Below are 20,762 nucleotides of genomic sequence, written 5' to 3'. Positions count from 1 at the left end.
TAGTTCAGGACTTGGAGCCGAAAATGATTGACGTCTTTCAATTCTTTTCATAACTGCTGGCACGGTTGATCCAAGATTAGTCCTTATCTTATCTTATCGCTTATCTTCAATGTGCAGTATCTCAACCCAGCCCATGTTCTAGCTACCCACTCAATACCAACCATAAATCTGCAATCTCCGCTCTGTCACCAACATCATGTTCTTTCAATACTAGATAAATCTGTACTTGTCTGCAAACAATTACATCGCATTAGTAAAATCGCAGGTGCTGCTGAAAAGTTTGTTGTTATTGTCTTTTTTAGCAAACGAGCACGCTCCTCCTAGGGTAGCTGCAAGATTTATTTCTATGCTGCTAGCGGGAATCTCATGATGGCAGACTTTTACTTTGCAAACAACTTATTTAACATCAAATATTGGCAACACTGCCAAGAATGTCCTGGAAAAGTCTTGCAGAGACCAGCTAGTTTATCACTCGTATCAATCTAAGTTACTGTAAGGCCACTAGCCATCTAGTCAGAACCTCTGAACGTTTCTCCTAGATAGGTACGACACTGATCCCTCCCTTTGGTCAACGGTATTGCTTTTCGAAGCTCACACTGCCCCTCAGCTGCCTGTATGAACCCCATCGGTCTCTGCCCACAAAACATCCACTCGAGCTTTGGAAAGATGGCAGCATACTTCTCAGCCTGATTAAGCATCCGGTTACGATGCATCCTCTCCCATAAGGTCTCCACATCAAACCGCCCCGTAGCGTCTTCGTCCACATCAAGCTCTGGCCTCGCTAACACATCATCCCTCGACCTGGGTCCCGGTACTCGAAACTCGTAGTACAACTCATCAGGGAGCTGAGGTATGGGAGCAGGATACGTGTCCTGAACTATCGCCAGCTTGGTGAGTCTTTGGAGCCTCCTGAGCCGACGGCGCAGCTTGTCATGATCTACAAGCCAGTAGTGTTGCGGTCCGTAACTTTTTCCGGCGCTGAGACTCAGCTGCTCCAGAGAAACAAGCCTTCCGATGATTCTTAGGGACTTTGTTGAAATCTGAGGTTCTCCCCAGGTTAGATGTAATGATCTGAGGCTACCAAAGTCGCAGCTGTTGAGTATGGGCATAACAAAATCATCGAGATACGGAACTCCTTCCATGGCCGCTGATGCCTCGTGGAGATACAGTCTACGCAACCACGTGTGCTGCGAGATGAACTTTGCGATGCGCCTACAAGCTGAGATGTTCCGCGGCGCAAAAGAAACAACAAAGTCCTCAAGATCTCGTAAAGGCTCGCAATCAAAGACTGAGGGATTTTGTAATACCATGTGGTCTAAATCAAGCGACCTGAGAGGCGATTTGAGAAGAGATGAGATACCAACGCTGTCGAGCTCCACAAAGTTGATCCTCAAGTATCGCAGGCGAGGAAACGACACGGCTATGTCTCCGATAGAGACAGGGACGCCTTTTTGTCTTGTATCGTTCAAATACATCCAAGTCAGAGACTCGAGGGTCTGTGAGCAGAGGCGGAATAGGGTTGAGAAGAAGCTCGTCATGTGATGCGTGCCAGTCTCTTCGCATTTCTCTCGAATCTCCCTCCATTTGTCTCGTGCCATACTAACGTGAAGTTTCAGCGACCTGAGCGGCCAGACCGAAGGTGTCAGAGGCGGCGTCAAAGACCAGGCATCATCGATCACCAGCCTGTCCAGGTCGATGTGCTGTGCTGAGCACCGCGTTATCTTTTTGAAGAAATCCCTGTCTAGAGAATACTGATCCTTCCAGCTAAGACTTTCGAGGTTCGGCAATGATGAGATAGCCTCGACTGCAACTGCTCGTGCGGCGACATACTCCGCACCCGCCTGGTGATAGAGAATATACCGTTGTTTATCGGTGAATGATTCAGAGTCTTGGCCATCGAATGCCTCATAAAGCTCTCGATGAGTATGTGCAACATGGTGTGGATGCGAAGCAAACGTAACCTTGCGAATACAAGCACCAATACTAGGTCTGATAGGCTGGGAAGAGTTGTCTTGTGCAAGCTGAGAAGCAAGCTGCCTTGCTTGGAGGCTGTAGTCGAAGTTGACCTCGGCGAATTGACAGCAGCGCGCAAGCTGCCGACAATCACTATTGACTAGCGCAAGGGACCCCAGCGACGTCTTGTCGTCGCTTAGAAGATCGACGATATCAGCAAGGATCTCGGCAGGTAATTGGACAGGTTCGCAGCTGGATGCCCTGGGTCGGCCTTGCATGACTGTGTCGAGAAGAAGGGACCGTGGCTGGATGTTTTCTTTGCCGAATTTATCAACGCCCGGCAGCTCAAGAAGGTGCATCATTAGCCTGACGATGTCACGGTCGTCGTCGAACTCCATGGTGATAGATGTCAGAAATGAAGTAGTGAAGGTTTGGACAGCGTGGAACAAGTTGGCCTGGGCGAAGCTGCTTTCTATATAGGTTATGTCTGCTTGTGCATTGAGGCACCTTGTTGACTTGGGTGTTCATCAAGGTGAGTGGCAGTACCTAGTTGTACGATGAGGGGACTCTGTTTTAAGTTTGTTGTGTTTTGGGGCGTAGAGTATGACGCCTTGTCTTGTGTTGTGATGAGGAGGGGAAAGGAAACTTTATTTAGAACGCTACATGTCAAGACGTGGCGTCATTTCTCTTTCAAACTATTATCACTTAATGTTCATATAAATAGACAGACTATAGATGATCTTGAAAAAAAGCTCCAGGTCGCTGATGATTATACAAGATTTGACAATAGTTCTTAACGCAAGATAACATTTTACCTCGACATAAAGTGTCGGAAAAATAACAATCCCAATTTGGTTATCTTAACCCAGTCTCTTCATTATCTAGGATAAACATTTCGTGCCTCTCCTTGGCTCCCATCTCCTGAGATGACATGGTCGACTTCTTGGTTATGTCTGCTGACAGCCAAGCCGGCTCCATGGCCGCCGTTAAGTGGATTGATGTCAGCTTGGCACCAATGAGATGTACAAAAGTCAGGCTGAACAGGCTAAGCGAGATGAACCGTACCACATTGGCGCATCTGATACTCGCGCGCTGATGGATAAAACTCGCATTGTTCCTGCATCTCCGCAAGCTCGACAGATACTGTGCATATAATATGAGCAAAAATGTTGGGCAGTAATCGGATAGTCCAGCTACAGATTATCCTGTTCTGTCTGCTGACTCTGTGCCTTGCGAAAGATGACGAAAATTATGACAACTCGACTAACTACCGTCCTCGCAACGTCACAGGCCTCGGCGACTTCTATCAATGGGTCGGATCGTGAGTCTCGCGGCGGGGAAGAGCCATGATAATTTGACTAATCAAGTCTATCAACAGCTACTATAACGCGACCGCAGAAGTCGAATTGAAACCCATCTTTGGAGACGTCTGGAATGAGACGATATTCGGCCCCAACTACACGGACAATCTGTGTTCAAAGTTAAAGAACTCGACTCAAACCGTCAAATACGACGCCATTTTGAGTATCATCGAGAAAGGCAAATGGAATGCTGGAAGCAACTCTGTTATCTTCTGGCTGACGCTTATTCCAAAATCCTCGGCGGGATTTAACGTATCCTCTCTTGGTGCCGACTTTACGTATTCATCTCAACCCGGAGGGCTTCAGTTTCCTCTTTATTCTGTCCGGTAATTCAACCACTATCGCTCAGTCTGAACTATCTAACTTTAATGCAGTCCAAGCCCAGATGGATATTGGCGACCCCGTCAGGGAAAGGGCCCTGACATCTTCAACTTCACCACTACCCAGACCAGTTCCGGAGCGTACAATATCAGCGCCCTACTCCAACGCAATATCCCCGAATCATACTCATCACCTCTAAATCTAACCATGCCAGTGTGCAACACCACCGAGCTTAGTGGTGACTATAGAGTTAACATAGAGGAGTTCCGATCTTGGCAAGCAGAGGACTGGGATGACTTTCGATGGCCCGACATCAGCGTCATGTTCGACGACAAGACAGCTAACCTTACAATGGACGCTGTGTTCTCTGCGATTCCATATGTGCAGCCTAACGTGAGTAATTGGCAGGGACCTACAACAAGCGACCCTGGCGCTCATGGCTTCATACAAATTCGCGTGTCTGGGGTTATCGACCCATATCACTCGGATTCTCTCCGTCTTGAAGAAAAGACTCCTACTTGGATGCGAACAGTGGGTTTTGGGAATGATTCATCGAATATTGGTTATAAAAGTGGAGCTATCAAGTTTTCATCTAAGTATACTATATCGATCATGGCTGTTGCTATGGGTATTGCGGTGCTTTTATAGACTAGCTTCAGCTATATATATATTCAGCGAATATAGAGTTCTATAGCTACTGTCTAAAACTCCGACTTCTTCATTCTAGGCTATGCCATGTCGCCTGGTAGCTGTTGACTTGAGTCGACCAATACTTCATCCGTGTAGTCGAAGCTTATGAATAAATCCCCACCGAAATCTGATTCACGAGCAATATGTCAGTTGTGATTCATGCCAATGTTAGCAACGTCTTACCAATGTCGAAAGGTTGAGAGTAACCACCTCCAGGCCCGGCGGCTGAGAACAGAGGAGGCTGAACTATTGCAGTGGTCGGCTGATCCAGTTGAGACTGTCTCGGTACCCCAGTTCCGTCTTTGAACATTGAGGATGGTGTCGGGGGTGCTTGCGAACGTCTTGACTTCAGCTGGACGGCCGGTTCGCAGAAAACACCAGGATACTCTTCTTGCAGTCGTTTTTGGAGGGAGTTTGGAACCTTGACGTTGTTCTCTTCAAGGTGCTCCAGTAAGGTCTCAATGATATTCTCCAAGCTGCCAATCTTCTTCTTCTGTTTCTCTTCCAGTTGGGCATTTCTCTCGTTCGCAGCCTCTAACTCGGTTTCCAAAGATATTCGCTTTTTGTCCCTCTCCTCTATATCCCGCATCAGAGCATCGCATATGTCCGCATCTCTAGCTCTGGACTGCTGCTTGCATGGTCGCCGAGTCGTGTTGTGCGCATATCCAACACCGGTGTAGAAGTCGGGGTCGGGCGGGTTCTCTCCTGGGTTGATGAGACTCCAGATGAAAGACCACCTGGTTTCGTTAGGGAGTGATTGCCATGTCGGACAATTTTCAGTTCGATGATGATGCGCTATTCCGTCGTTGGGAATTCCGGAACAAGTGGTGCCGATACATCGGGGCTCACAGGTTTCGGATTTATGTCGCTTCCTTACATTCTCGGGTTTCCTTTCATCCTTGGGAACTTGAACCTGTGTAAAGCAATCTTTACATATGAAGATGCGATGCCTCTCTTCAAGAGATTTTAGAAGCTCCAATATTGTCGCATTAGTACCCTGGCACTTTTGCGGTCGTTGCATGGGATAAGGCATCTGTTTGCGACCCTGAAGAGATGCTATTGCCTCTGGACCGGATGGGTCCTTGTTTTGCCGGGACTCCTTTCGCGAAGGTGCATCCTCATCGCCGTCTTGAGGCGAACCATCTGTTGTCGGAAGAGAATGCTTGAGATTTCTCTCGAAACAAGAACTGCTGGTAGTTGTCCCACTTTTGGGAGAGATGTCGGTCCCAGATCCATCCGTAAGAGGTGTCGATGAGTATCTGCTCTGAATGGGACTTCCGTTGACTGAAGAATGCTCATCGGAACTAGACTCACAATCCTGGCGAGAAAGAGTGTGAAAGAACTCCATTACTAGAGCATTCGACTCTTTTGAACTCTCTCCTGGCGCAAAGTGCCGAGGCATAGTCTCAAGACTGTACGGACTAGATTGGGGGCTGTAAACTATCGGTGATGGAGATAGAGCGACAGATATATCCGTTATTGATATAATCCACCCTATCGTGTCCTTTTTCTCTGATAGGTGTTTTAAGCTATTAACAGTCCGTGCCAAGAAAGAGTTTTTACAGGAGAGAGTTATGTCCGCTGATGTACTCCGGTTCATAATATCTAGGTTCCGGGTAGGCCGCAAACATACGCTCGATAATTTGCCAGATTCGACCCTCAACTACATATTGTATTAAATATGTCAAATGTTATTTCAAATCCAAGAAATTGGATTCATTTATTCAATATCATATTCTGACATATTTGATTTGTATATTGGTAATTTGTTTGATAGCATTTGACTAGCGGGCAGCGCTGGTTAAAATTCCCAATCGGACCTCGTCAGCAATGCTAGCGAAACCGATATTGTAAGGTCTTCCACCGAAATTCAAAATTTCACATAGCCGGTCCCAGGAACAAAGGTAGCAAGCCAGGGGATATATTTCTCCTGCTGAGCCAGCTGCACAAAAAACTGCCCATGTGCATCACCGTCGAGTCCCATCCCGCCCATGTTTCCGTCAGCTTGGCGCTGATCAGCATAGAAGAACCTGACATAAAAAAATTAGTTTTCATCTACAAGTGTGTTTACATCTTCAGATTTACTTACCGAGCTCCCTTACCCTGGTACAAATTGTCGGCGAGACTGATCCAGTATGAAGATGCTGACTTGCCCATGCCCAGAGTGGCAGTAGCTGGCACAGATAGGGGTTGGATGTTCATCTTGTTCCCGGTGTAGATGAAGGTCTTCTTTGACCCTTCAGCTAGAGTTTTCCATCCGTCGACGGCTTGTTGTGCGGCGACGTAAGGACCGAGGGTATTGATGTTGATGTCTTGAATAAGGCTTTTTTGTGCAAGAGAAAACATATCGTCATCTACCGGAGGGACCGTCCGTGCTCCGGCATTCCAGATAACAACACTGGGAAAAGCCTTCCATTCATTATAAACTCTTTGAAAAATTCCTGGAACGGTGTTGAGATCGGCAAGGTCTGCTTTGAGAGACAGATAGCCTTCACTTGTTGTGCTGTCGGAACCCGACTTAGACACAAGAGCTACCTTATAGCCGATTTTGGAGAATTCTCTAGCAACTCCAGCTCCGACTCTGGGGCCGGCTCCAAGGATAAGTGCAACAAGAGTAGATGCCATGTTGAAGTGTTCAGATTATGTGATTTGTGAAGATGGGAAAGATTTGAGATAGCAACAAGCAGATAAAGGATAAGTGATGGACTTTTATACATGAGGAAGGATATCTCAGCACGCCCACAATGAAGTGTTTCTTTGATCATTGGTAATCAATATGAATATGACTGCTCAGGGAGATGTGCATATGTCGTAAGCCGCGCGGGAAAGCAACACCCCCACTACCCACTGACTATCTGATAGTCAGAGCTGCGGCTGTACGTCTCTGAATGATTAGCCTCGACTGCAAAGAACATGGGTTTGCTAAATGTTGGAAGTGAGATATCTAGTTTCGGTTGCTAGAGCTATTAGCTCTATTCCCATTATAGCCGCCTGTAGGAAGCCTCTAGTTCTGAAATATAGATTCCCTTAAAATGGTACACTAGATGTCTCCTTCGTTATTTATCAACGCGACTTGCTTTCCTTCCGATTTGCTGCACACTCCTGTCTTCCAGATGATCTACAAGGCTATGCGTGATGTGGAAGTGGTGTACATTGAGGCGATTAGCACACTGTCCCGTTAAGATGCCATAGAAAGGCTGAGGCAACAATTGCCTCAGTATCATCTCGTGAGGTATAACTATGGTGAGCTTGGCGCGGTTGTCGCTGTTTCAGCTATCTTTTTGACACAAAGGGCAACCAAACTCTCTATCATATACATTTTGATGTGGTTGTTGTGGAAGAAGAGTAAAAGTAAGGCAATGATGTATCCAACGTAATGGACTTTGTGGAATAACGAATACCATCTTAATCGAAAAGGCCTGGAGGATGTAACACCGATAATTGCGAAAGTGATCGAGCTGAGAATAGCCGCCACGATCTGTGGTTGCTGAGCCATGCTTCCAAATACTTGGTTTTGTACCAAAACAGTCGTGTAGCCCAAACTGTGAAGACCAAAAAAACCGGTGATGATTCTTCCACCTATTTTGTGAATAGTCATATTCCATCTGTTCGAAGTTTGTATCAGAAACCCTAGCGGCGGAACAATCTTCTTTGTCGACAAAAGAATATGAATTGGCAGCTGAGAGGCTGCGACTAGACCGAACCTTTTGATAAGGTGGATGGCATCTGTGATAGTGCGTTAGCAGTGCCTTGGTAGACCTGAAATGTTGCAAAAGACTGGCTCAGCGTACCTGGGTGAGTCTGAGTGAAACAAAGAAATAACAGCCACATGAACCAGAGCATGCCTACAAGAAATTCCCCTTCGGTCCAGCCTGGTACGAACCTCAAGCAAACAGACCTTCTGCCATCCTGTTTCTTCGATCGGGCATCATGCCAGAAATTTGTTTGTTTTGCTAAGCTTCGGAATATCAATCTGCAGAACGGGACACAGAAAAAAAGTATTATTTGAGAGGCTTGCGCAATGCTTGCATATTTATCTGTTGAGAATCGGCGGATCTCAACCACTTCAGGCGTTTTAGGTAGAAAGCGGAAGCCCAGCATGTTCATGGTATACTGATGTCTTGTTGCGGTCAAGATTGTGTGCGTTTCGATTACCAACGGAAGGGTTTGGACTGGTTAATATACTCTTTTGGCTCGAATAACTAGTGCTAACCCTGAAGACCTTTCTTCACCTCTATTTATGAGAAGAAACCTAATACCTAATTCAACATGCTTACACTAAGCCTTATCTGGATACGCGCTTACACTACTGAGACCAGGTTGTCGCGAGTTTGATACAACGCTAGACTATCCCGCGCGGGAATGTCAGCTTACTAATTGTATAAGCACAATTTCCCGAGTATTTTAGAGTGCTATTTCCCGCGCGGAAAAAGAATGGATATTCCCAGTTCTCATTCTAGTCCTCCGCCACCGTCATAATTCCCCTCAAAATTAATACGATTTCAGGGAGTTTTCGTCAAACATGAGAACCTCAAGCGGCTGTTGGACTTGCCGTATTCGGCGTAAAAAATGCGACGAATTGCGCCCTGTGTGTAAAGTTTGCGCGGCACTTAACATCACTTGTCATTTCGACCCAATAAAACCCCCATGGATGGACGGTGGCGCGAAACAAGATGAGATGACGAATAACATCAAGCTAGAGATCAAAACTCGGTCTAGGCGCAGTAACCCACGACAAATCAACCGCGCGGAATACAAGACCACGTCGACCAGTGATGTAAGCGACTTCAGGTCTCTGGATACCACCAGTGGTCTCGGAGATAATATTGTCGCGCCCTCATATCCCGCAGACTCGGCCATATCTACTGTAGAATGGTTCCCATCCCCTGAGAGTGGGTCAGTTGGAAGTCTTTCATCCACCCAGGTCGAGTCTCAGGCTGCCCATACACCTTACTTGGATCCGATCCTCACTACATTCTACCTCGATCATGTGTTCTGTTTTCTCTATCCTTTTTACCAACCTTCAAGTCGTCGAGGCGGTAGATCGTGGATCCTTGAGCTATTGATGACTAGCTCCGCTTTCCAACAGATCGTTCTGAGTTACAGCACTTACTACTATGATCTTACCACGCCTCCTGGATCACCTCAGAATGGAAGAACGCAAGTAGATAGGCTGCTTCAGGCTGAGAGCTCCTTCAAAAGTTTGATTCAGTCTTTACAGATGCTTCTTAGTGTAGGCAGTCTAGACGGCCACACTCATTGCGCCTGTCGGGTTTTAACCAGCATCGTACAACACCATCGGTATGAGATCACTACGGCCAATTCCAATTGGAAAATTCATTTCAACGCTGCTTTAACTCTTTTCACACGACTGCTAGACAAATACTCAAACACAGTCGACAGTCTTCACCATTCCTCTGCTAGGGCCGGCTTCAATGCTATTGTCCAAGACTTGAATGCCCCTAGGCAGGAGGCATTTGTTTTCTCCGTGGGAATCATGGTATTTGATGACATTATTGCAGCTGCTTCCTCGTATCAAGAACCCCAGCTTTTTCAGTATCATCAACAGTTGCTTGGAGGGGATGAACCCGCGCTTGAGTTGGAGGTCATCATTGGGGTGAAGAGCTGCATTCTTAGACTTCTTGGTCAAGTTGCCTCGCTGAATACAAAAAAGCAGCAGGACCAGGCAGCAGGAAACTTGGATGGGTTGGAACTAGCCCGACGCGCTTCCACAATTATGGAATCCTTGACCGCCAATCTCAAGCAACTTCAGGCATCATCTTCACTCACCTCGAACCCTCAGTCAGGGGAACGAGACTGTTTAGAAGAGCTTCGCACACCCTACTATTCCCGTGGCACAGCCCATGACACTGGACTGGTTTCGCAAGTCTGGGCTCATGCAACTATGGTCTATTTGATCACAGTTGTATCCGGATGGCAGCCAGCCAACGCCATACTGAGACATCACGTTGACCAAATAGTTCAGGTATTGAAGGGACAGATCCCTATTCCATTGATACGCACAATGGTTTGGCCCTTGTGTGTCGCGGGCTGTCTTGTTGATCCACCACAGAGGCGTTTGCTTCTTGGCGTTCTAGGCACACTCCAGCCCATTACATTATTTCCCAATGTTCATAAGGCAGTCAGGATTATGGAGCGGACGTGGCAGAAAGGTGGTAGTGCCCAGAGTGGCAATCAGCTTGTAACTAATTATATAGATCTTGCGTCTTGTTTTCAGACCCAGAGCGAGTTACTGTTACTTATATAATAAATGTATATACTGAAATTAATCTATTATACAATATAAATTCCCAAGCTCTAGTTTTACTTAAAATACTAAAATACTAAAAGGCTATGAAGTGCTTATATATCTTTTATTACGACTCTAGCGGTTATAGAGTCAACAAGGGTCACTTGATTGGACCCTTGTTGGTCTCCTTGTGTTTCTCTTTTGTCACAGCGGCTGTTGCGACCGTGTTGACGCACAGTCTATCTACTGGAGTGGGAATCGGTGGCATTATCGAAGCTATGGTTGTTTTAGTATGGTCTTTTATTATGTGGTATCTCAAGTAGATAATCTCATTGCATATTTATATCTAGTTCTGCTTTTTATTAGAGACTAAATAAACTTATCCGTTTTCAAGCACTCCAACGACGTCTAACAGCCTTAATTATAAGTTTTGCTATATAGGGAAGGGTAGGTCGGTAGGTCAGCAGGTCGGCGGAGGTCAGCCAATCACCGGCGCTTAGTCAATAAGTGCTGCCTAAAGGATTACTTTCCTTTATTCTACTATATATATCTTACCTTTCTCGTATGCCTTTCTGGTAGTTCAAACCCCGGTTCTACTACCAGAAGCGTCTTGAGAAGTTGATCCGAGCACCCTTCGCACCCTTGGACGTGGATATGGCGACCAACGCGCAGCTTGTGCCCTCGGCAAAACTAATGGTCGCGCCGGCAACACCGAAGCCGACCCTCAATCAGTTGATGCACGTTGTTCATCAGAGCCTGGCGCGGCATACGCAAGCGTGCACAGCGTCATCCTGGCAGGCTACGGTTAGTACAACCGACCGCCTGACATGGATTATGAATCTGTATGTCTTAACTCCATCTTTTTGTTCCATTACCCAATGAATGATGCTATAATACAATCTTACTAACTACTACAGCATCAAAAGTGCTTTACTTGCTATGGATGAAGAGGACCCTTTGAAAGTTGCAGAGCAGAGTTGTAACTTTGAACACGAAACTTTCCATACATCAGTTTCAAAGGTGCAGATCACTGTCTCTTCTTCTGATAATTCTCGTGCTGATTCTAGATCTAGGAAGTCTATGACCACGAGATGGGCCAGAGAATAGTACGATTTTTCAAGCGACAAGACGAGAAAAAGCCAACACTCAAATCAATCAGTGACAGATACGACCAATCAGTTCTGTCCATACTACCGTGTCCGAAAAGGCCAGAGCATTTGAAGGAGCTTTTTCCACCGCGTCGCCGGCGAGTCTGGCACTGCGAAGAACCTGAATGCGAGCTTTCAACCACCAAATTCAAGACTAAGAAATCTCTACAACAACATATCAACGAGGAGCATGCAAAAGCAAGAGAAGATCCTCTCGAATCTGCTCAGAAGAACCTTGGTTTGGCCGTCGGGCCTGAGCTCGATGGCAGGGAGTCAGATACCGGACTTGCTGAAAATCTCGTGATGCCTTCTTCAAATGCTTCAATAAGCCCCTCAGTTCCATGTATCACTGCACAAGACCGCCCACAAGGCGACAAAGCGCATCACTCTAGTCTCGCTGTAAATCCTGGAAAGCGGAACCAGCCGCAACAGATTACGACTCGGGGCGTCCGCGATGGCAGAATCCTTCGTCCGTCAGCGACAAACAAAGCATCTCGGCGAGACAGACAGGCCAACCTATCCTCAAAAAGATCGGGGAAATAAATAATTGCTGAAGAGATTTCATATTTGTAGTGCCCTTCTGTCTTGAAAAGTCTTCAAGCCAATCGTAGTTTAAAGTCGAAAGAGATAGAGCCTACAACAACATCCATTGTGTTCCTTCTTTTAAGGTGGTGCCACTTTTCCAAAGCTTGCCTTGTCTCCAAAGTCCCAATGTTGAGCTGTTCCAATACCTCGACCACTACGGCGTATACGATATCAAGGTTTCCGTCGTCAACCTTGACAGAGATTCCCAACGACCCACGTGCCCCTACACTTCGAGTCTGCTCAGATTCACGTATCCCAACTCCGTAGCATCCATCGGCACCTACTTTACCAATCAATTGCCCCTTGTATGCCTGCATTAAGTCTGTGCAGAAACGCCCTTTTCCTGCGACAAATTCTGGATAGCTAGACATCGCACTGAAAATCCGGGCAAGGTTTCTCGTACGCGGGGAAGGCGAATCCTCTTGCTCGGCAGAATCTGCACCAGCGGCAAAGACAGCGTAGGTATGTGCCAGGTAGAAGAGGGGGAATGCAGGAGCCGGAAGATTACAGCCGTCGGTGGCCCATTGAACAAGACTAGGCTCTGGGCAAAGCTCCTCGACGACCTTTTTGACCTGGACTTGCATCGGATGGTCTGGACTGTGGTAATGTGTTATACTGGCACCCAGAGCGAGAGCGCCAGCCATCATCCCAGCGTGCTTGCCAGAGCAGTTGTTGTAGACTCCTCCCGTGACGTCCAACCCCTTCTGAGCCCAGTCTCGATTGACAGCAGGGTTCAGGGAAGCATGTCCACCGCAGCGGTAGTCACTTTCTTGAGCTTTAGTCTTGACCAACATGCTTCTAGCACGTTCGACGTGAATTGCTTCGGCATTGTGCGATGCACACATGAGGGCTAGGTCGATGTCATCAAAACCTGCGTCTTGGAAACCGCCGGTCTCAATGACGGCGAGAGCTTGTGCAGGTTTGGCTGCTGACCGGGCTAGAGTGACCCTTGCGGGGTTACCAACAGCGTAAAGAATGTTGCCGTCAGAATCCGTGACTGCGACATGGACGCGGTGGATATTCTCAACGATGCCGTTTCTATCGGTGATAACGGAGTTGTTCTCAATGGGCTGTGTCTGTGTCATTCTGCCAGACGGTGGTTTTGTGACCATGTACTGCAGTGGATGAATAAATTGGTGAGAAAAGTGAGTAAAGGAAGGTGCTTGATCTTGTATTGGAAATAAATGAGAAGTATTTGACGACTTATATATCTTATAAGTGGTTTTGCAGCGTTTGTCGCGATCCCTGTCTTTTTCCATGCCCATTGTCCGGAGGATCACGGACAGCCAACTCCCAAGAGTAACTTGAATCTTAACTGTTATGTGTCTATCCTCAGTGTCCCCGCGTTAGGCTATAAGTAGTCACCACTGGTCCGTCGCCATCCTGAAACCATGGGATTGGTCCGTTAGTCCCCTAGTCATTCTCCGTACCCACAGCTACGGCTGACTCATCGTCAATGCTCTTGTCTTCCATATTCCGTACCCACTCAATCCGACCACTTCCCCAGTAACTATCAACATGCACCCTATACCTACGGATACATACAGCAAACATGACATCCACTCAGGAGCCATTGACGCGACACGCCTGCGAGCCATGCAGACGCAAAAAGATGAAATGTGATGGCGAGAGACCTACATGTTCGTATTGCCTACGTCTGACGCTCCCGTGTTCTTACTTGCCAAGGGCAAAGACCAAGTCACTGTGAGTTGAAAGCATGCCACGGTGATCGCTATGAGTTGACCTATGAGCAGTACCAAGTCTAAGAGATCAAAAGCACATAAGCGAACGGCACAGGAGCACGCTCAAACCACGAGATCCAACGAGCATACTGCTACGCATGAATGTACCCCCGATTACCAATCTATATTACCTGCTTCCCTACCACCGCCGCAAGACACCCCTCAACATGAGCCTGAAACCCGAAAGTTCTCACTGGAAAGGTTGGTATCTTTTCGCTTTCCAGCACTAGCCGCTTGTCAATTACGGGAGGTACAATGCACCTAGCTAACACCACGTGCCTCAGGCCCCAGCCAACCCAGGAGGCCCTTGAACACTTCGTCAAAGTCTACGAAACCAACATACACCTTCAACCTCTACCGCTATTCAGCCTAGACAGGCTTGAGGAACGACTACTTGAGGGCCCTCATTTCCTACTCTGGAGCTTTATGGCTCTCACTCTGATGTTATCTACCCATCCCTTCTACGATGGTCAACGAACAGTTGCAAGAGACTTCTACACTCGAAAAGCAGAGGAAGTCTTAAGTATTTTGGCTTCTGAAGGGGATATATCACCAGAAGTCACACAGTCCCTTTGCCTTATCGCTTTGAAGCATCTGAACAGTAAGTAACGTGTCTTCAACTCAAGTTCAAGAGCTCATCAGGATTCTAGGTCAACAAGTCACACGAGCCTGGATGATTGTTGGTACTGCTGCGCGACTAGAGACTTTACGAGTCCTTTCATTTGACAACACCCCTTCTTCAACAGATGACTCGGTGTCTCGAGCTCACTGGAGTGTTTTCATGCTAGAACGACTTTTTGTTCCTACGATGCCAGATGCTTTTGGGCCTGGAGTTCCCGATTTTCCCATTAGCCCTCCAAAGCCCCTTGCACCTCAATCGACACTCTCACCTGCCATACCAGAGCGCGTACAAGCACAACCCAGAACTATACTGAGCAGTGACCCCGGTATCATTGGTGTTCACTTGCGTCTTGTGTCGATTTGGGGAAAGCTTCGGTCTTACCTACATGGTCTACGGCGCGGTGTCACCGAAAAGCCTTGGTCACCAGACTCAGCGCAGACAAAACTTAATATCGAGCTGATAGAGCACGAGGCGCTGATTGATTCAAGCTATTTTCTCTCCAAGGCTCTTCTGCCAAGCCGGACTACAGCAGAAATATCTTCACATCGCGAATACTGGGATCCGTTCATGGCTAGCCAAATAATCTGGCATGCCATCCACGCCGTGTTAAACCACCCATTTGTCCACTTGTTCTTGCTCAGATCCTCTAGGGATATTCCGCCATCGTGCCTCTTCCTTCAACAAAGGATCGATATGGCGTTATTTCACACTGGATCCTTATTTCGGATTCTTCAATCGTTTATGGATCTAATGGATATAGTTGATCCGATGGTGGCAGACTTTGTAGCTGCAGCTGCGACAGTGTCGTGGTTCTTTCAGTTCTCAGCGGATCCCAGGTTCTCGCGACGGGCTCGTGAAGAATTAGATAAATGCGACGCGTTTCTCAGCCATGCTGCAGTAACTTGGCCTCACGTCAACCAAAAGGTACGCTGCTAATCACACCAAAAGACTTGAAATTTGGATCTCACATGAGTGCTCACATATGGGTTTAGCTTGAGACGTTGAGGAAGCTGGAGGCACTGGCCAACGAAAACCGCCGACGGCACTCAGACGAAGGCACAAACATCAGATTCCAATCCGCATGGGTTTGGGATCTGTTGAATCCTAAGATTCAGTCCACTCAGATTGGCTCCTCACACTCCGGATCAGGAACTAGTGGTGCCCCCGAGACAAATCCAGATTCTGAGATGTATCTCAAAAGCCATTTTGTCATGCCTTTGCACGACGACCAGGACTCTGGTCAGGTAAGAGAGCCAGTGGCATCCGGTCAAGATGGTATGGATTCTTTGTTTACTATGCCTGGAGATCTGGATTTGTTCAATATCGAGTTGCTATCACACGAATTTTTCGAGAATGGACTGTGGGATCAAGGCTACTGAGAGGAAATAATCCATTTACGATCTGGGCCTACCGCCCGAGTTCACTGCCAGCGCGTTGATGTTTTATTAGATGTATCTTGATACCTAAGACCCCTATCCTCAATAATAAAAATCTTTTGTAACTTAAGTATATTTTATTGGATCTTTAGACTGGTCTTCAGCCACTCTGTAGCCATCATCACGTATTAGGGCGTGGTGAAGAAGCCAGAACATACTTCTATCAGCGGCTTAACACGATGATCAGTCTGATGATTCGCAACTAACAACAATTCCATGGCTTATGCTGGTTTTAGGGCTATAGAAATAGTTGCCCTGAATTTTGTTACTATTGTTCTCTGAATAAACGATATAAGCGCCTGAAATAGCCTGAGTAGTGCAGCTTATAAAAGTTCTTTTGTCGAATACAACACTGCATTTGTCTTCGTACTCTATGGCCCAAGAGTATAAATAGCAGGAGGAATATGGTCTATTGTCTACCCTACTCCTGTGAATTATCCAACCAACTCTACATCATAAGCTGAAGGTTGACGTCTTCCAGATGTCTCAACTATCGTGAAGCCCTTGGCCATTTTACCTCCCACTAAAAGCTTCTTGATCTCGCTTGGGTGGATCCAGTTCATTATCAGCATGACAGCTAACATAGGGACCGCGTCAAAGATGTAAATAAATATCTCATGGCTAATAATGTAGCCATCAAAGCCTTGGATGAACTCAATGACTCGCACCAACGATCGTATAAAAATGAGAATGCTTGTGATATACAGTGCCATGAGGTGACGCAGATATGGTGGCTTATCGGCGATGACTTTCTGGGTCGGATTGCGGCAAAGACGTAAGTGGAACATGGCGGCAGTGATGACGAAACAGCCAAAGAAGACGATTTGCACAAACAGCCCGACTACAATAAGCTTTTCACCAAGTTTTCGGGAATTGGTATCGTCAGAGCCCATCATACCGCCTCCAGCACCCTGCATGAAGAATGAAAGGACGTCGCCTATCACAAATATGCGAGTCAACCAGCGTCTTCGTACATATAGATAGTGGTCGCCATCCACAAGATCCACGATACGCCCAAGCTCCATATAGATCGAGGCGGCGAAAAGTGCGGGTGCGACGAGAAGAAAGATGCTTTGCACGACGTAGGCTCCCAAGGTCTCGGGTACTGTTCTGCCTATGTAGCCAATGACTTCAACTGTGGGACATTGAGTTAGTTCTTGTCAACCATTGAGCCACTTTACTCCTAACTCACAGATGCCACCTAAGGAGAAGGCGAGAAAGAACCAAGTGCGTGTCTGGATCATCTGGAAGAAATGGAGAATCGTGGTTGCGGTGAAAAGGATGATGAAAATGATAGCAGCTGCTAGAGAAGGGTCATAATGGTAGTATGACATCGTGACAGTTCTTGATAAAGCGTGATGTAGGAATACTAGGAGGAATAAGCCCATAAAACACTCGAGATCGTAGAGATGGTGCAGATAAAGATGCAAGTCAAGATGGGGGACTTATGATTATATCATGTTTTTCAACTGGTGGTTTGGAACTACCTTAGAATACGAGGAACCAACTGAACAAGGAGTCTGCTCTAATCTCTGGACACAGATTCCAGGCATGTACGTAAATGGGGTTCGTATTTTATACCCGATTAGGTTTAGATCACGAAGCTGTTAAAATTCCGTCAGGGGCGGGGCTTATCCGATTGAGGCTGAGCTTCGCATCCCATAGAAACCCCGATACTCCGAATCGGCAAGGGAATATGATTATTATTATACTTAGCTTCTCAAAAGATTGGACGCATTTGCTGGTACTTTTCTTCCTTGGTGTAGCATTCTTGTTCTTAGTTCCATTTAAAGTGGGAAGCCCAAGCCACTGAATTATCAGGACAGGGGCGTTCTGCTTCGTATAGACCTCGCAAACCTCGGATTCATTATCATCAATCACCAAGTTCAAACACCGCTCAATTCGCCCCTGACCATGCCATTGAGACTTGGACACACAAAGTCACGTCACGGCTGCGCTCGCTGTAAGCAGCGTCGCGTCAAGGTATGCATATTCCGACTCCTCCGAAACATGTGCTGATTGGGCTGACCGGTCAGTGTGATGAGCTCGCCCCTTGCCAGAATTGTAAGCGAAGAAGAGAGGAGTGTAGCCTTGTTCTTGACCAATACTCTAGATCGTCATCTGCACGACAGGTAAGATATAGAGCTGAGCTCCTGATTTATAGCATTACCATCATTTGCTCATATAAGCTATGTTTGTTATCACAGCATCCTACATCGATTTCGGACCGACCAGCCCTCTTCTCTCTGTTCGTCACAGAGACAAGTTTATCAATTCAACCCCACGAGACAACATGTGGCGAGGACCTCTTTTTGATGGCCCATTTTATTTCATCTACGGCTCGCTCTATATCTCCCCGGAATGACATCTTTCAGTTGTGGCAGACCGTTGTCCCAGAGGATACCATCACCTGCTCATTTCTACGCCATGGCATGCTTGCTCTCTCAGCTATGCATTTAGCTAGCCTACGACCTCTGAAGCAAGAATACTACAAGCAGTACTACCAGCAACACCTGAATAAAGCTATCCCTGATTATCGACGGGCGATCCAGAACCTGAAACTCGAAGAAAGCGGCCAGGTTTTTGCAATGGCCACTTTAGTCATTATTTTCGCGCTAGCCACGGTTTCAGATAATGCACTCGGCAATGGAGATACTTTAGAAGGGACTGGATCATCAGTTGCTGATATTGTATCTATATTTACCACCGTTAAAGGTGTGACAACCTTGATGGCGGACGATACACCTATTCGTCGGGGTGTTATCAACAGCCCATACGCGGTCTGCACGGCGGGCTATGAGATCCCAGAAGCTCAAACCGCTGAAATGCCTATCACTGTGCAACTCAGATACCAAAATTTGAGGACTAGTTGCCTGAATACCTTATTACCGGGCAAGGAGTCAGAAATGGAGGCCTGTAGGAATGCTCTTGATCTTCTCTACAAAACACACCAAGAGCTTTTCTTCACGATGTCAAGCCAAGACTACGATCTGAATGTCGATATTGATCCATCTTACTTGGTGAAATGGATCGCAAGAGTCAGCGCCGAGTTTATCACGATGCTGCGGCAGAATAATACGGCAGCCCTGATAATAGTGGGAGAATTCTTTGCGCTCATGGCGTTATTAGACGGTACCTGGTTTGCAAGGAATATCTCAGTAAATGCACTGAATGCGATCAAAAGGATTATCAAACCACAAGGGCTCTGTTGGCTAAGGACTGTGTATCCGGAAGATAGAGAAACAATCTCAGGATGTGGAAAGGTGCGATAAACCATAGTTCAGATATCGAATAAGTAGTCTAAGGGTGATATGCTTTGTATACTTGGATCGAAGCAAGAATACACTGTATTAGTCCAAACACAGCTGTCAGTCCCAACACAACTATCGCAACCCAAAAGTTGTGCCATTGCACTCCATTCCGTCGGTCATACCACCACTGAGAAAATGAATCTGGTGTCGAATGATCAAATTCTTCCTTTAGAACCAGTAGACGATCTCTCCAGAAACAAAAGTTGGAGAGATATCTGCTCTCTCCGCTAGGAGTCCCGCACCAAGCTAGCTGGGGATCTATCACGCGGCTTGAGTGCGTGCAGAGCCTTTCCAACCAGACTTGCTTCTTTCGGTTGGATCTGAATGCTGCCCAGTGGTCAGATTGCGGAAATAGTATTGCTAGAGTTCTGAGGGTTTCTTCCGCTAGCCCTTGGGGAAGAGTAGCTTGTGTGTTTATGCTTTTGAAAGTTAGATGAAGTGCCCGTGGATACTGACATGATACTGACCTATGTCTTTGGGCCTCAAGGAAAGCAACGTGATGAAAGACATATACTTGTGAGTTGTTGTTGGTTAAGCGTAAATGATCCGCCAGGTTATCGGTGAACTCAATCTTGATACCAGCAACGTTCTCGAGACTCCAGGCAGAGAATTCGGGGGTCATTGTCATACCACCACAGGATTGATGGCGTGAGATCGGGAAGACCTTGTCAGTTAGAGTATCTAAAGAATTCTCATCCCATAGTGGTAGCGGTCGGGGGCCGGTTTGATGCATGAAGCCAGAAGCTTTCTCTAGACTTCCCACTTCGATCATCAGCATAAGCCGAGTGACAAGATTCAAGGTGTCTTGACAAGCGTCATCGTCGCTGTTCCCAGATAACGTGCATATAGAGGAAATAGCTTGGTCCCGCTGTCTATGTCCTCGAATCTGGTCTACCACCTTTCCGAGCGATAAGGTGTCATGTGGGTAGATTGCCGACGAACTCAATTCACTAAACAACTTCTGCTGTCTTTCGACGTATGCATCATATGCCTGTAGGTCGATTTTTAACACTATGTCACCATTCAACAACTGAACGGAATTGGGCAACGTGCCAAGAAGTGTCGATGCTAAGGACATGGCAGATATAGTGATTGATAGAAAAGAATAGTCCTTGGTCATTTATCTGGCGAGCACAATTAACAGTGCCCTGCGTCAGATCATTGTTTTTAAATTCAAGGCCGCTATTGAAATTACACAGCCGATTCGGTTTGCCTCACCGCACATCGCGCATATGTCACTTTGTAATTGGCCCCCAATGGCTGTACAAATCACAATGTGGCGTCCTCACCACTTCACCATTGGATGAGATATTGTGCTTTCATGCACCCCAATGATGCCCGAC

The 20,762-nt window shown here is 46.8% G+C and overlaps 12 protein-coding genes across 12 annotated transcripts; 5 read left to right on the top strand and 7 right to left on the bottom strand.

Moving 5' to 3' along the window:
* Positions 1–509: 509 nt before the first annotated feature.
* FMAN_05337 (uncharacterized protein) lies at positions 510–2,351 on the bottom strand (the record flags this gene model as incomplete). Its single annotated transcript, XM_041828016.1, has 1 exon — positions 510–2,351. The coding sequence occupies one exon, from the start codon at positions 2,349–2,351 to the stop codon at positions 510–512; it is 1,842 nt and encodes a 613-aa protein (XP_041678921.1).
* A 768-nt stretch (positions 2,352–3,119) lies between these two features.
* FMAN_05338 (uncharacterized protein) lies at positions 3,120–4,283 on the top strand (the record flags this gene model as incomplete). The annotated part of the gene is made up of 3 exons (XM_041828015.1): positions 3,120–3,274; positions 3,332–3,640; positions 3,689–4,283. 3 exons carry the CDS (start codon positions 3,120–3,122, stop codon positions 4,281–4,283), a joined length of 1,059 nt encoding a protein of 352 aa, XP_041678920.1.
* An 80-nt stretch (positions 4,284–4,363) lies between these two features.
* FMAN_05339 (uncharacterized protein) lies at positions 4,364–5,727 on the bottom strand (the record flags this gene model as incomplete). Its single annotated transcript, XM_041828014.1, has 2 exons — positions 4,364–4,452; positions 4,509–5,727. The coding sequence occupies 2 exons, from the start codon at positions 5,725–5,727 to the stop codon at positions 4,364–4,366; spliced, it is 1,308 nt and encodes a 435-aa protein (XP_041678919.1).
* A 468-nt stretch (positions 5,728–6,195) lies between these two features.
* Positions 6,196–6,950, bottom strand: FMAN_05340 (uncharacterized protein; the record flags this gene model as incomplete). Its single annotated transcript, XM_041828013.1, has 2 exons — positions 6,196–6,355; positions 6,415–6,950. 2 exons carry the CDS (start codon positions 6,948–6,950, stop codon positions 6,196–6,198), a joined length of 696 nt encoding a protein of 231 aa, XP_041678918.1.
* Positions 6,951–7,563: 613 nt separating this feature from the next.
* FMAN_05341 (uncharacterized protein) lies at positions 7,564–8,168 on the bottom strand (the record flags this gene model as incomplete). Its single annotated transcript, XM_041828012.1, has 2 exons — positions 7,564–8,051; positions 8,117–8,168. 2 exons carry the CDS (start codon positions 8,166–8,168, stop codon positions 7,564–7,566), a joined length of 540 nt encoding a protein of 179 aa, XP_041678917.1.
* Positions 8,169–8,847: 679 nt separating this feature from the next.
* FMAN_05342 (uncharacterized protein) lies at positions 8,848–10,593 on the top strand (the record flags this gene model as incomplete). The annotated part of the gene is made up of 1 exon (XM_041828011.1): positions 8,848–10,593. The coding sequence occupies one exon, from the start codon at positions 8,848–8,850 to the stop codon at positions 10,591–10,593; it is 1,746 nt and encodes a 581-aa protein (XP_041678916.1).
* Positions 10,594–11,229: 636 nt separating this feature from the next.
* Positions 11,230–12,266, top strand: FMAN_05343 (uncharacterized protein; the record flags this gene model as incomplete). The annotated part of the gene is made up of 3 exons (XM_041828010.1): positions 11,230–11,417; positions 11,493–11,595; positions 11,649–12,266. 3 exons carry the CDS (start codon positions 11,230–11,232, stop codon positions 12,264–12,266), a joined length of 909 nt encoding a protein of 302 aa, XP_041678915.1.
* Positions 12,267–12,319: 53 nt separating this feature from the next.
* FMAN_05344 (putative L-asparaginase II) lies at positions 12,320–13,393 on the bottom strand (the record flags this gene model as incomplete). The annotated part of the gene is made up of 1 exon (XM_041828008.1): positions 12,320–13,393. The coding sequence occupies one exon, from the start codon at positions 13,391–13,393 to the stop codon at positions 12,320–12,322; it is 1,074 nt and encodes a 357-aa protein (XP_041678914.1).
* A 467-nt stretch (positions 13,394–13,860) lies between these two features.
* On the top strand, positions 13,861–16,051 carry FMAN_05345 (uncharacterized protein; the record flags this gene model as incomplete). Its single annotated transcript, XM_041828007.1, has 5 exons — positions 13,861–14,012; positions 14,063–14,251; positions 14,335–14,651; positions 14,701–15,596; positions 15,665–16,051. 5 exons carry the CDS (start codon positions 13,861–13,863, stop codon positions 16,049–16,051), a joined length of 1,941 nt encoding a protein of 646 aa, XP_041678913.1.
* Positions 16,052–16,542: 491 nt separating this feature from the next.
* Positions 16,543–17,442, bottom strand: FMAN_05346 (uncharacterized protein; the record flags this gene model as incomplete). The annotated part of the gene is made up of 2 exons (XM_041828006.1): positions 16,543–17,243; positions 17,301–17,442. The coding sequence occupies 2 exons, from the start codon at positions 17,440–17,442 to the stop codon at positions 16,543–16,545; spliced, it is 843 nt and encodes a 280-aa protein (XP_041678912.1).
* A 580-nt stretch (positions 17,443–18,022) lies between these two features.
* Positions 18,023–19,380, top strand: FMAN_05347 (uncharacterized protein; the record flags this gene model as incomplete). Its single annotated transcript, XM_041828005.1, has 3 exons — positions 18,023–18,091; positions 18,145–18,240; positions 18,316–19,380. 3 exons carry the CDS (start codon positions 18,023–18,025, stop codon positions 19,378–19,380), a joined length of 1,230 nt encoding a protein of 409 aa, XP_041678911.1.
* A 28-nt stretch (positions 19,381–19,408) lies between these two features.
* FMAN_05348 (uncharacterized protein) lies at positions 19,409–20,497 on the bottom strand (the record flags this gene model as incomplete). The annotated part of the gene is made up of 2 exons (XM_041828004.1): positions 19,409–19,838; positions 19,887–20,497. The coding sequence occupies 2 exons, from the start codon at positions 20,495–20,497 to the stop codon at positions 19,409–19,411; spliced, it is 1,041 nt and encodes a 346-aa protein (XP_041678910.1).
* Positions 20,498–20,762: the final 265 nt, after the last annotated feature.

The sequence above is a fragment of the Fusarium mangiferae genome, assembly GCF_900044065.1.
Source record: "Fusarium mangiferae strain MRC7560 genome assembly, contig: FMAN_scaffold002, whole genome shotgun sequence".
Taxonomy (NCBI): Eukaryota; Fungi; Ascomycota; class Sordariomycetes; order Hypocreales; family Nectriaceae; genus Fusarium; species Fusarium mangiferae.
This window is presented reverse-complemented; position numbering and strand designations above follow the sequence as displayed.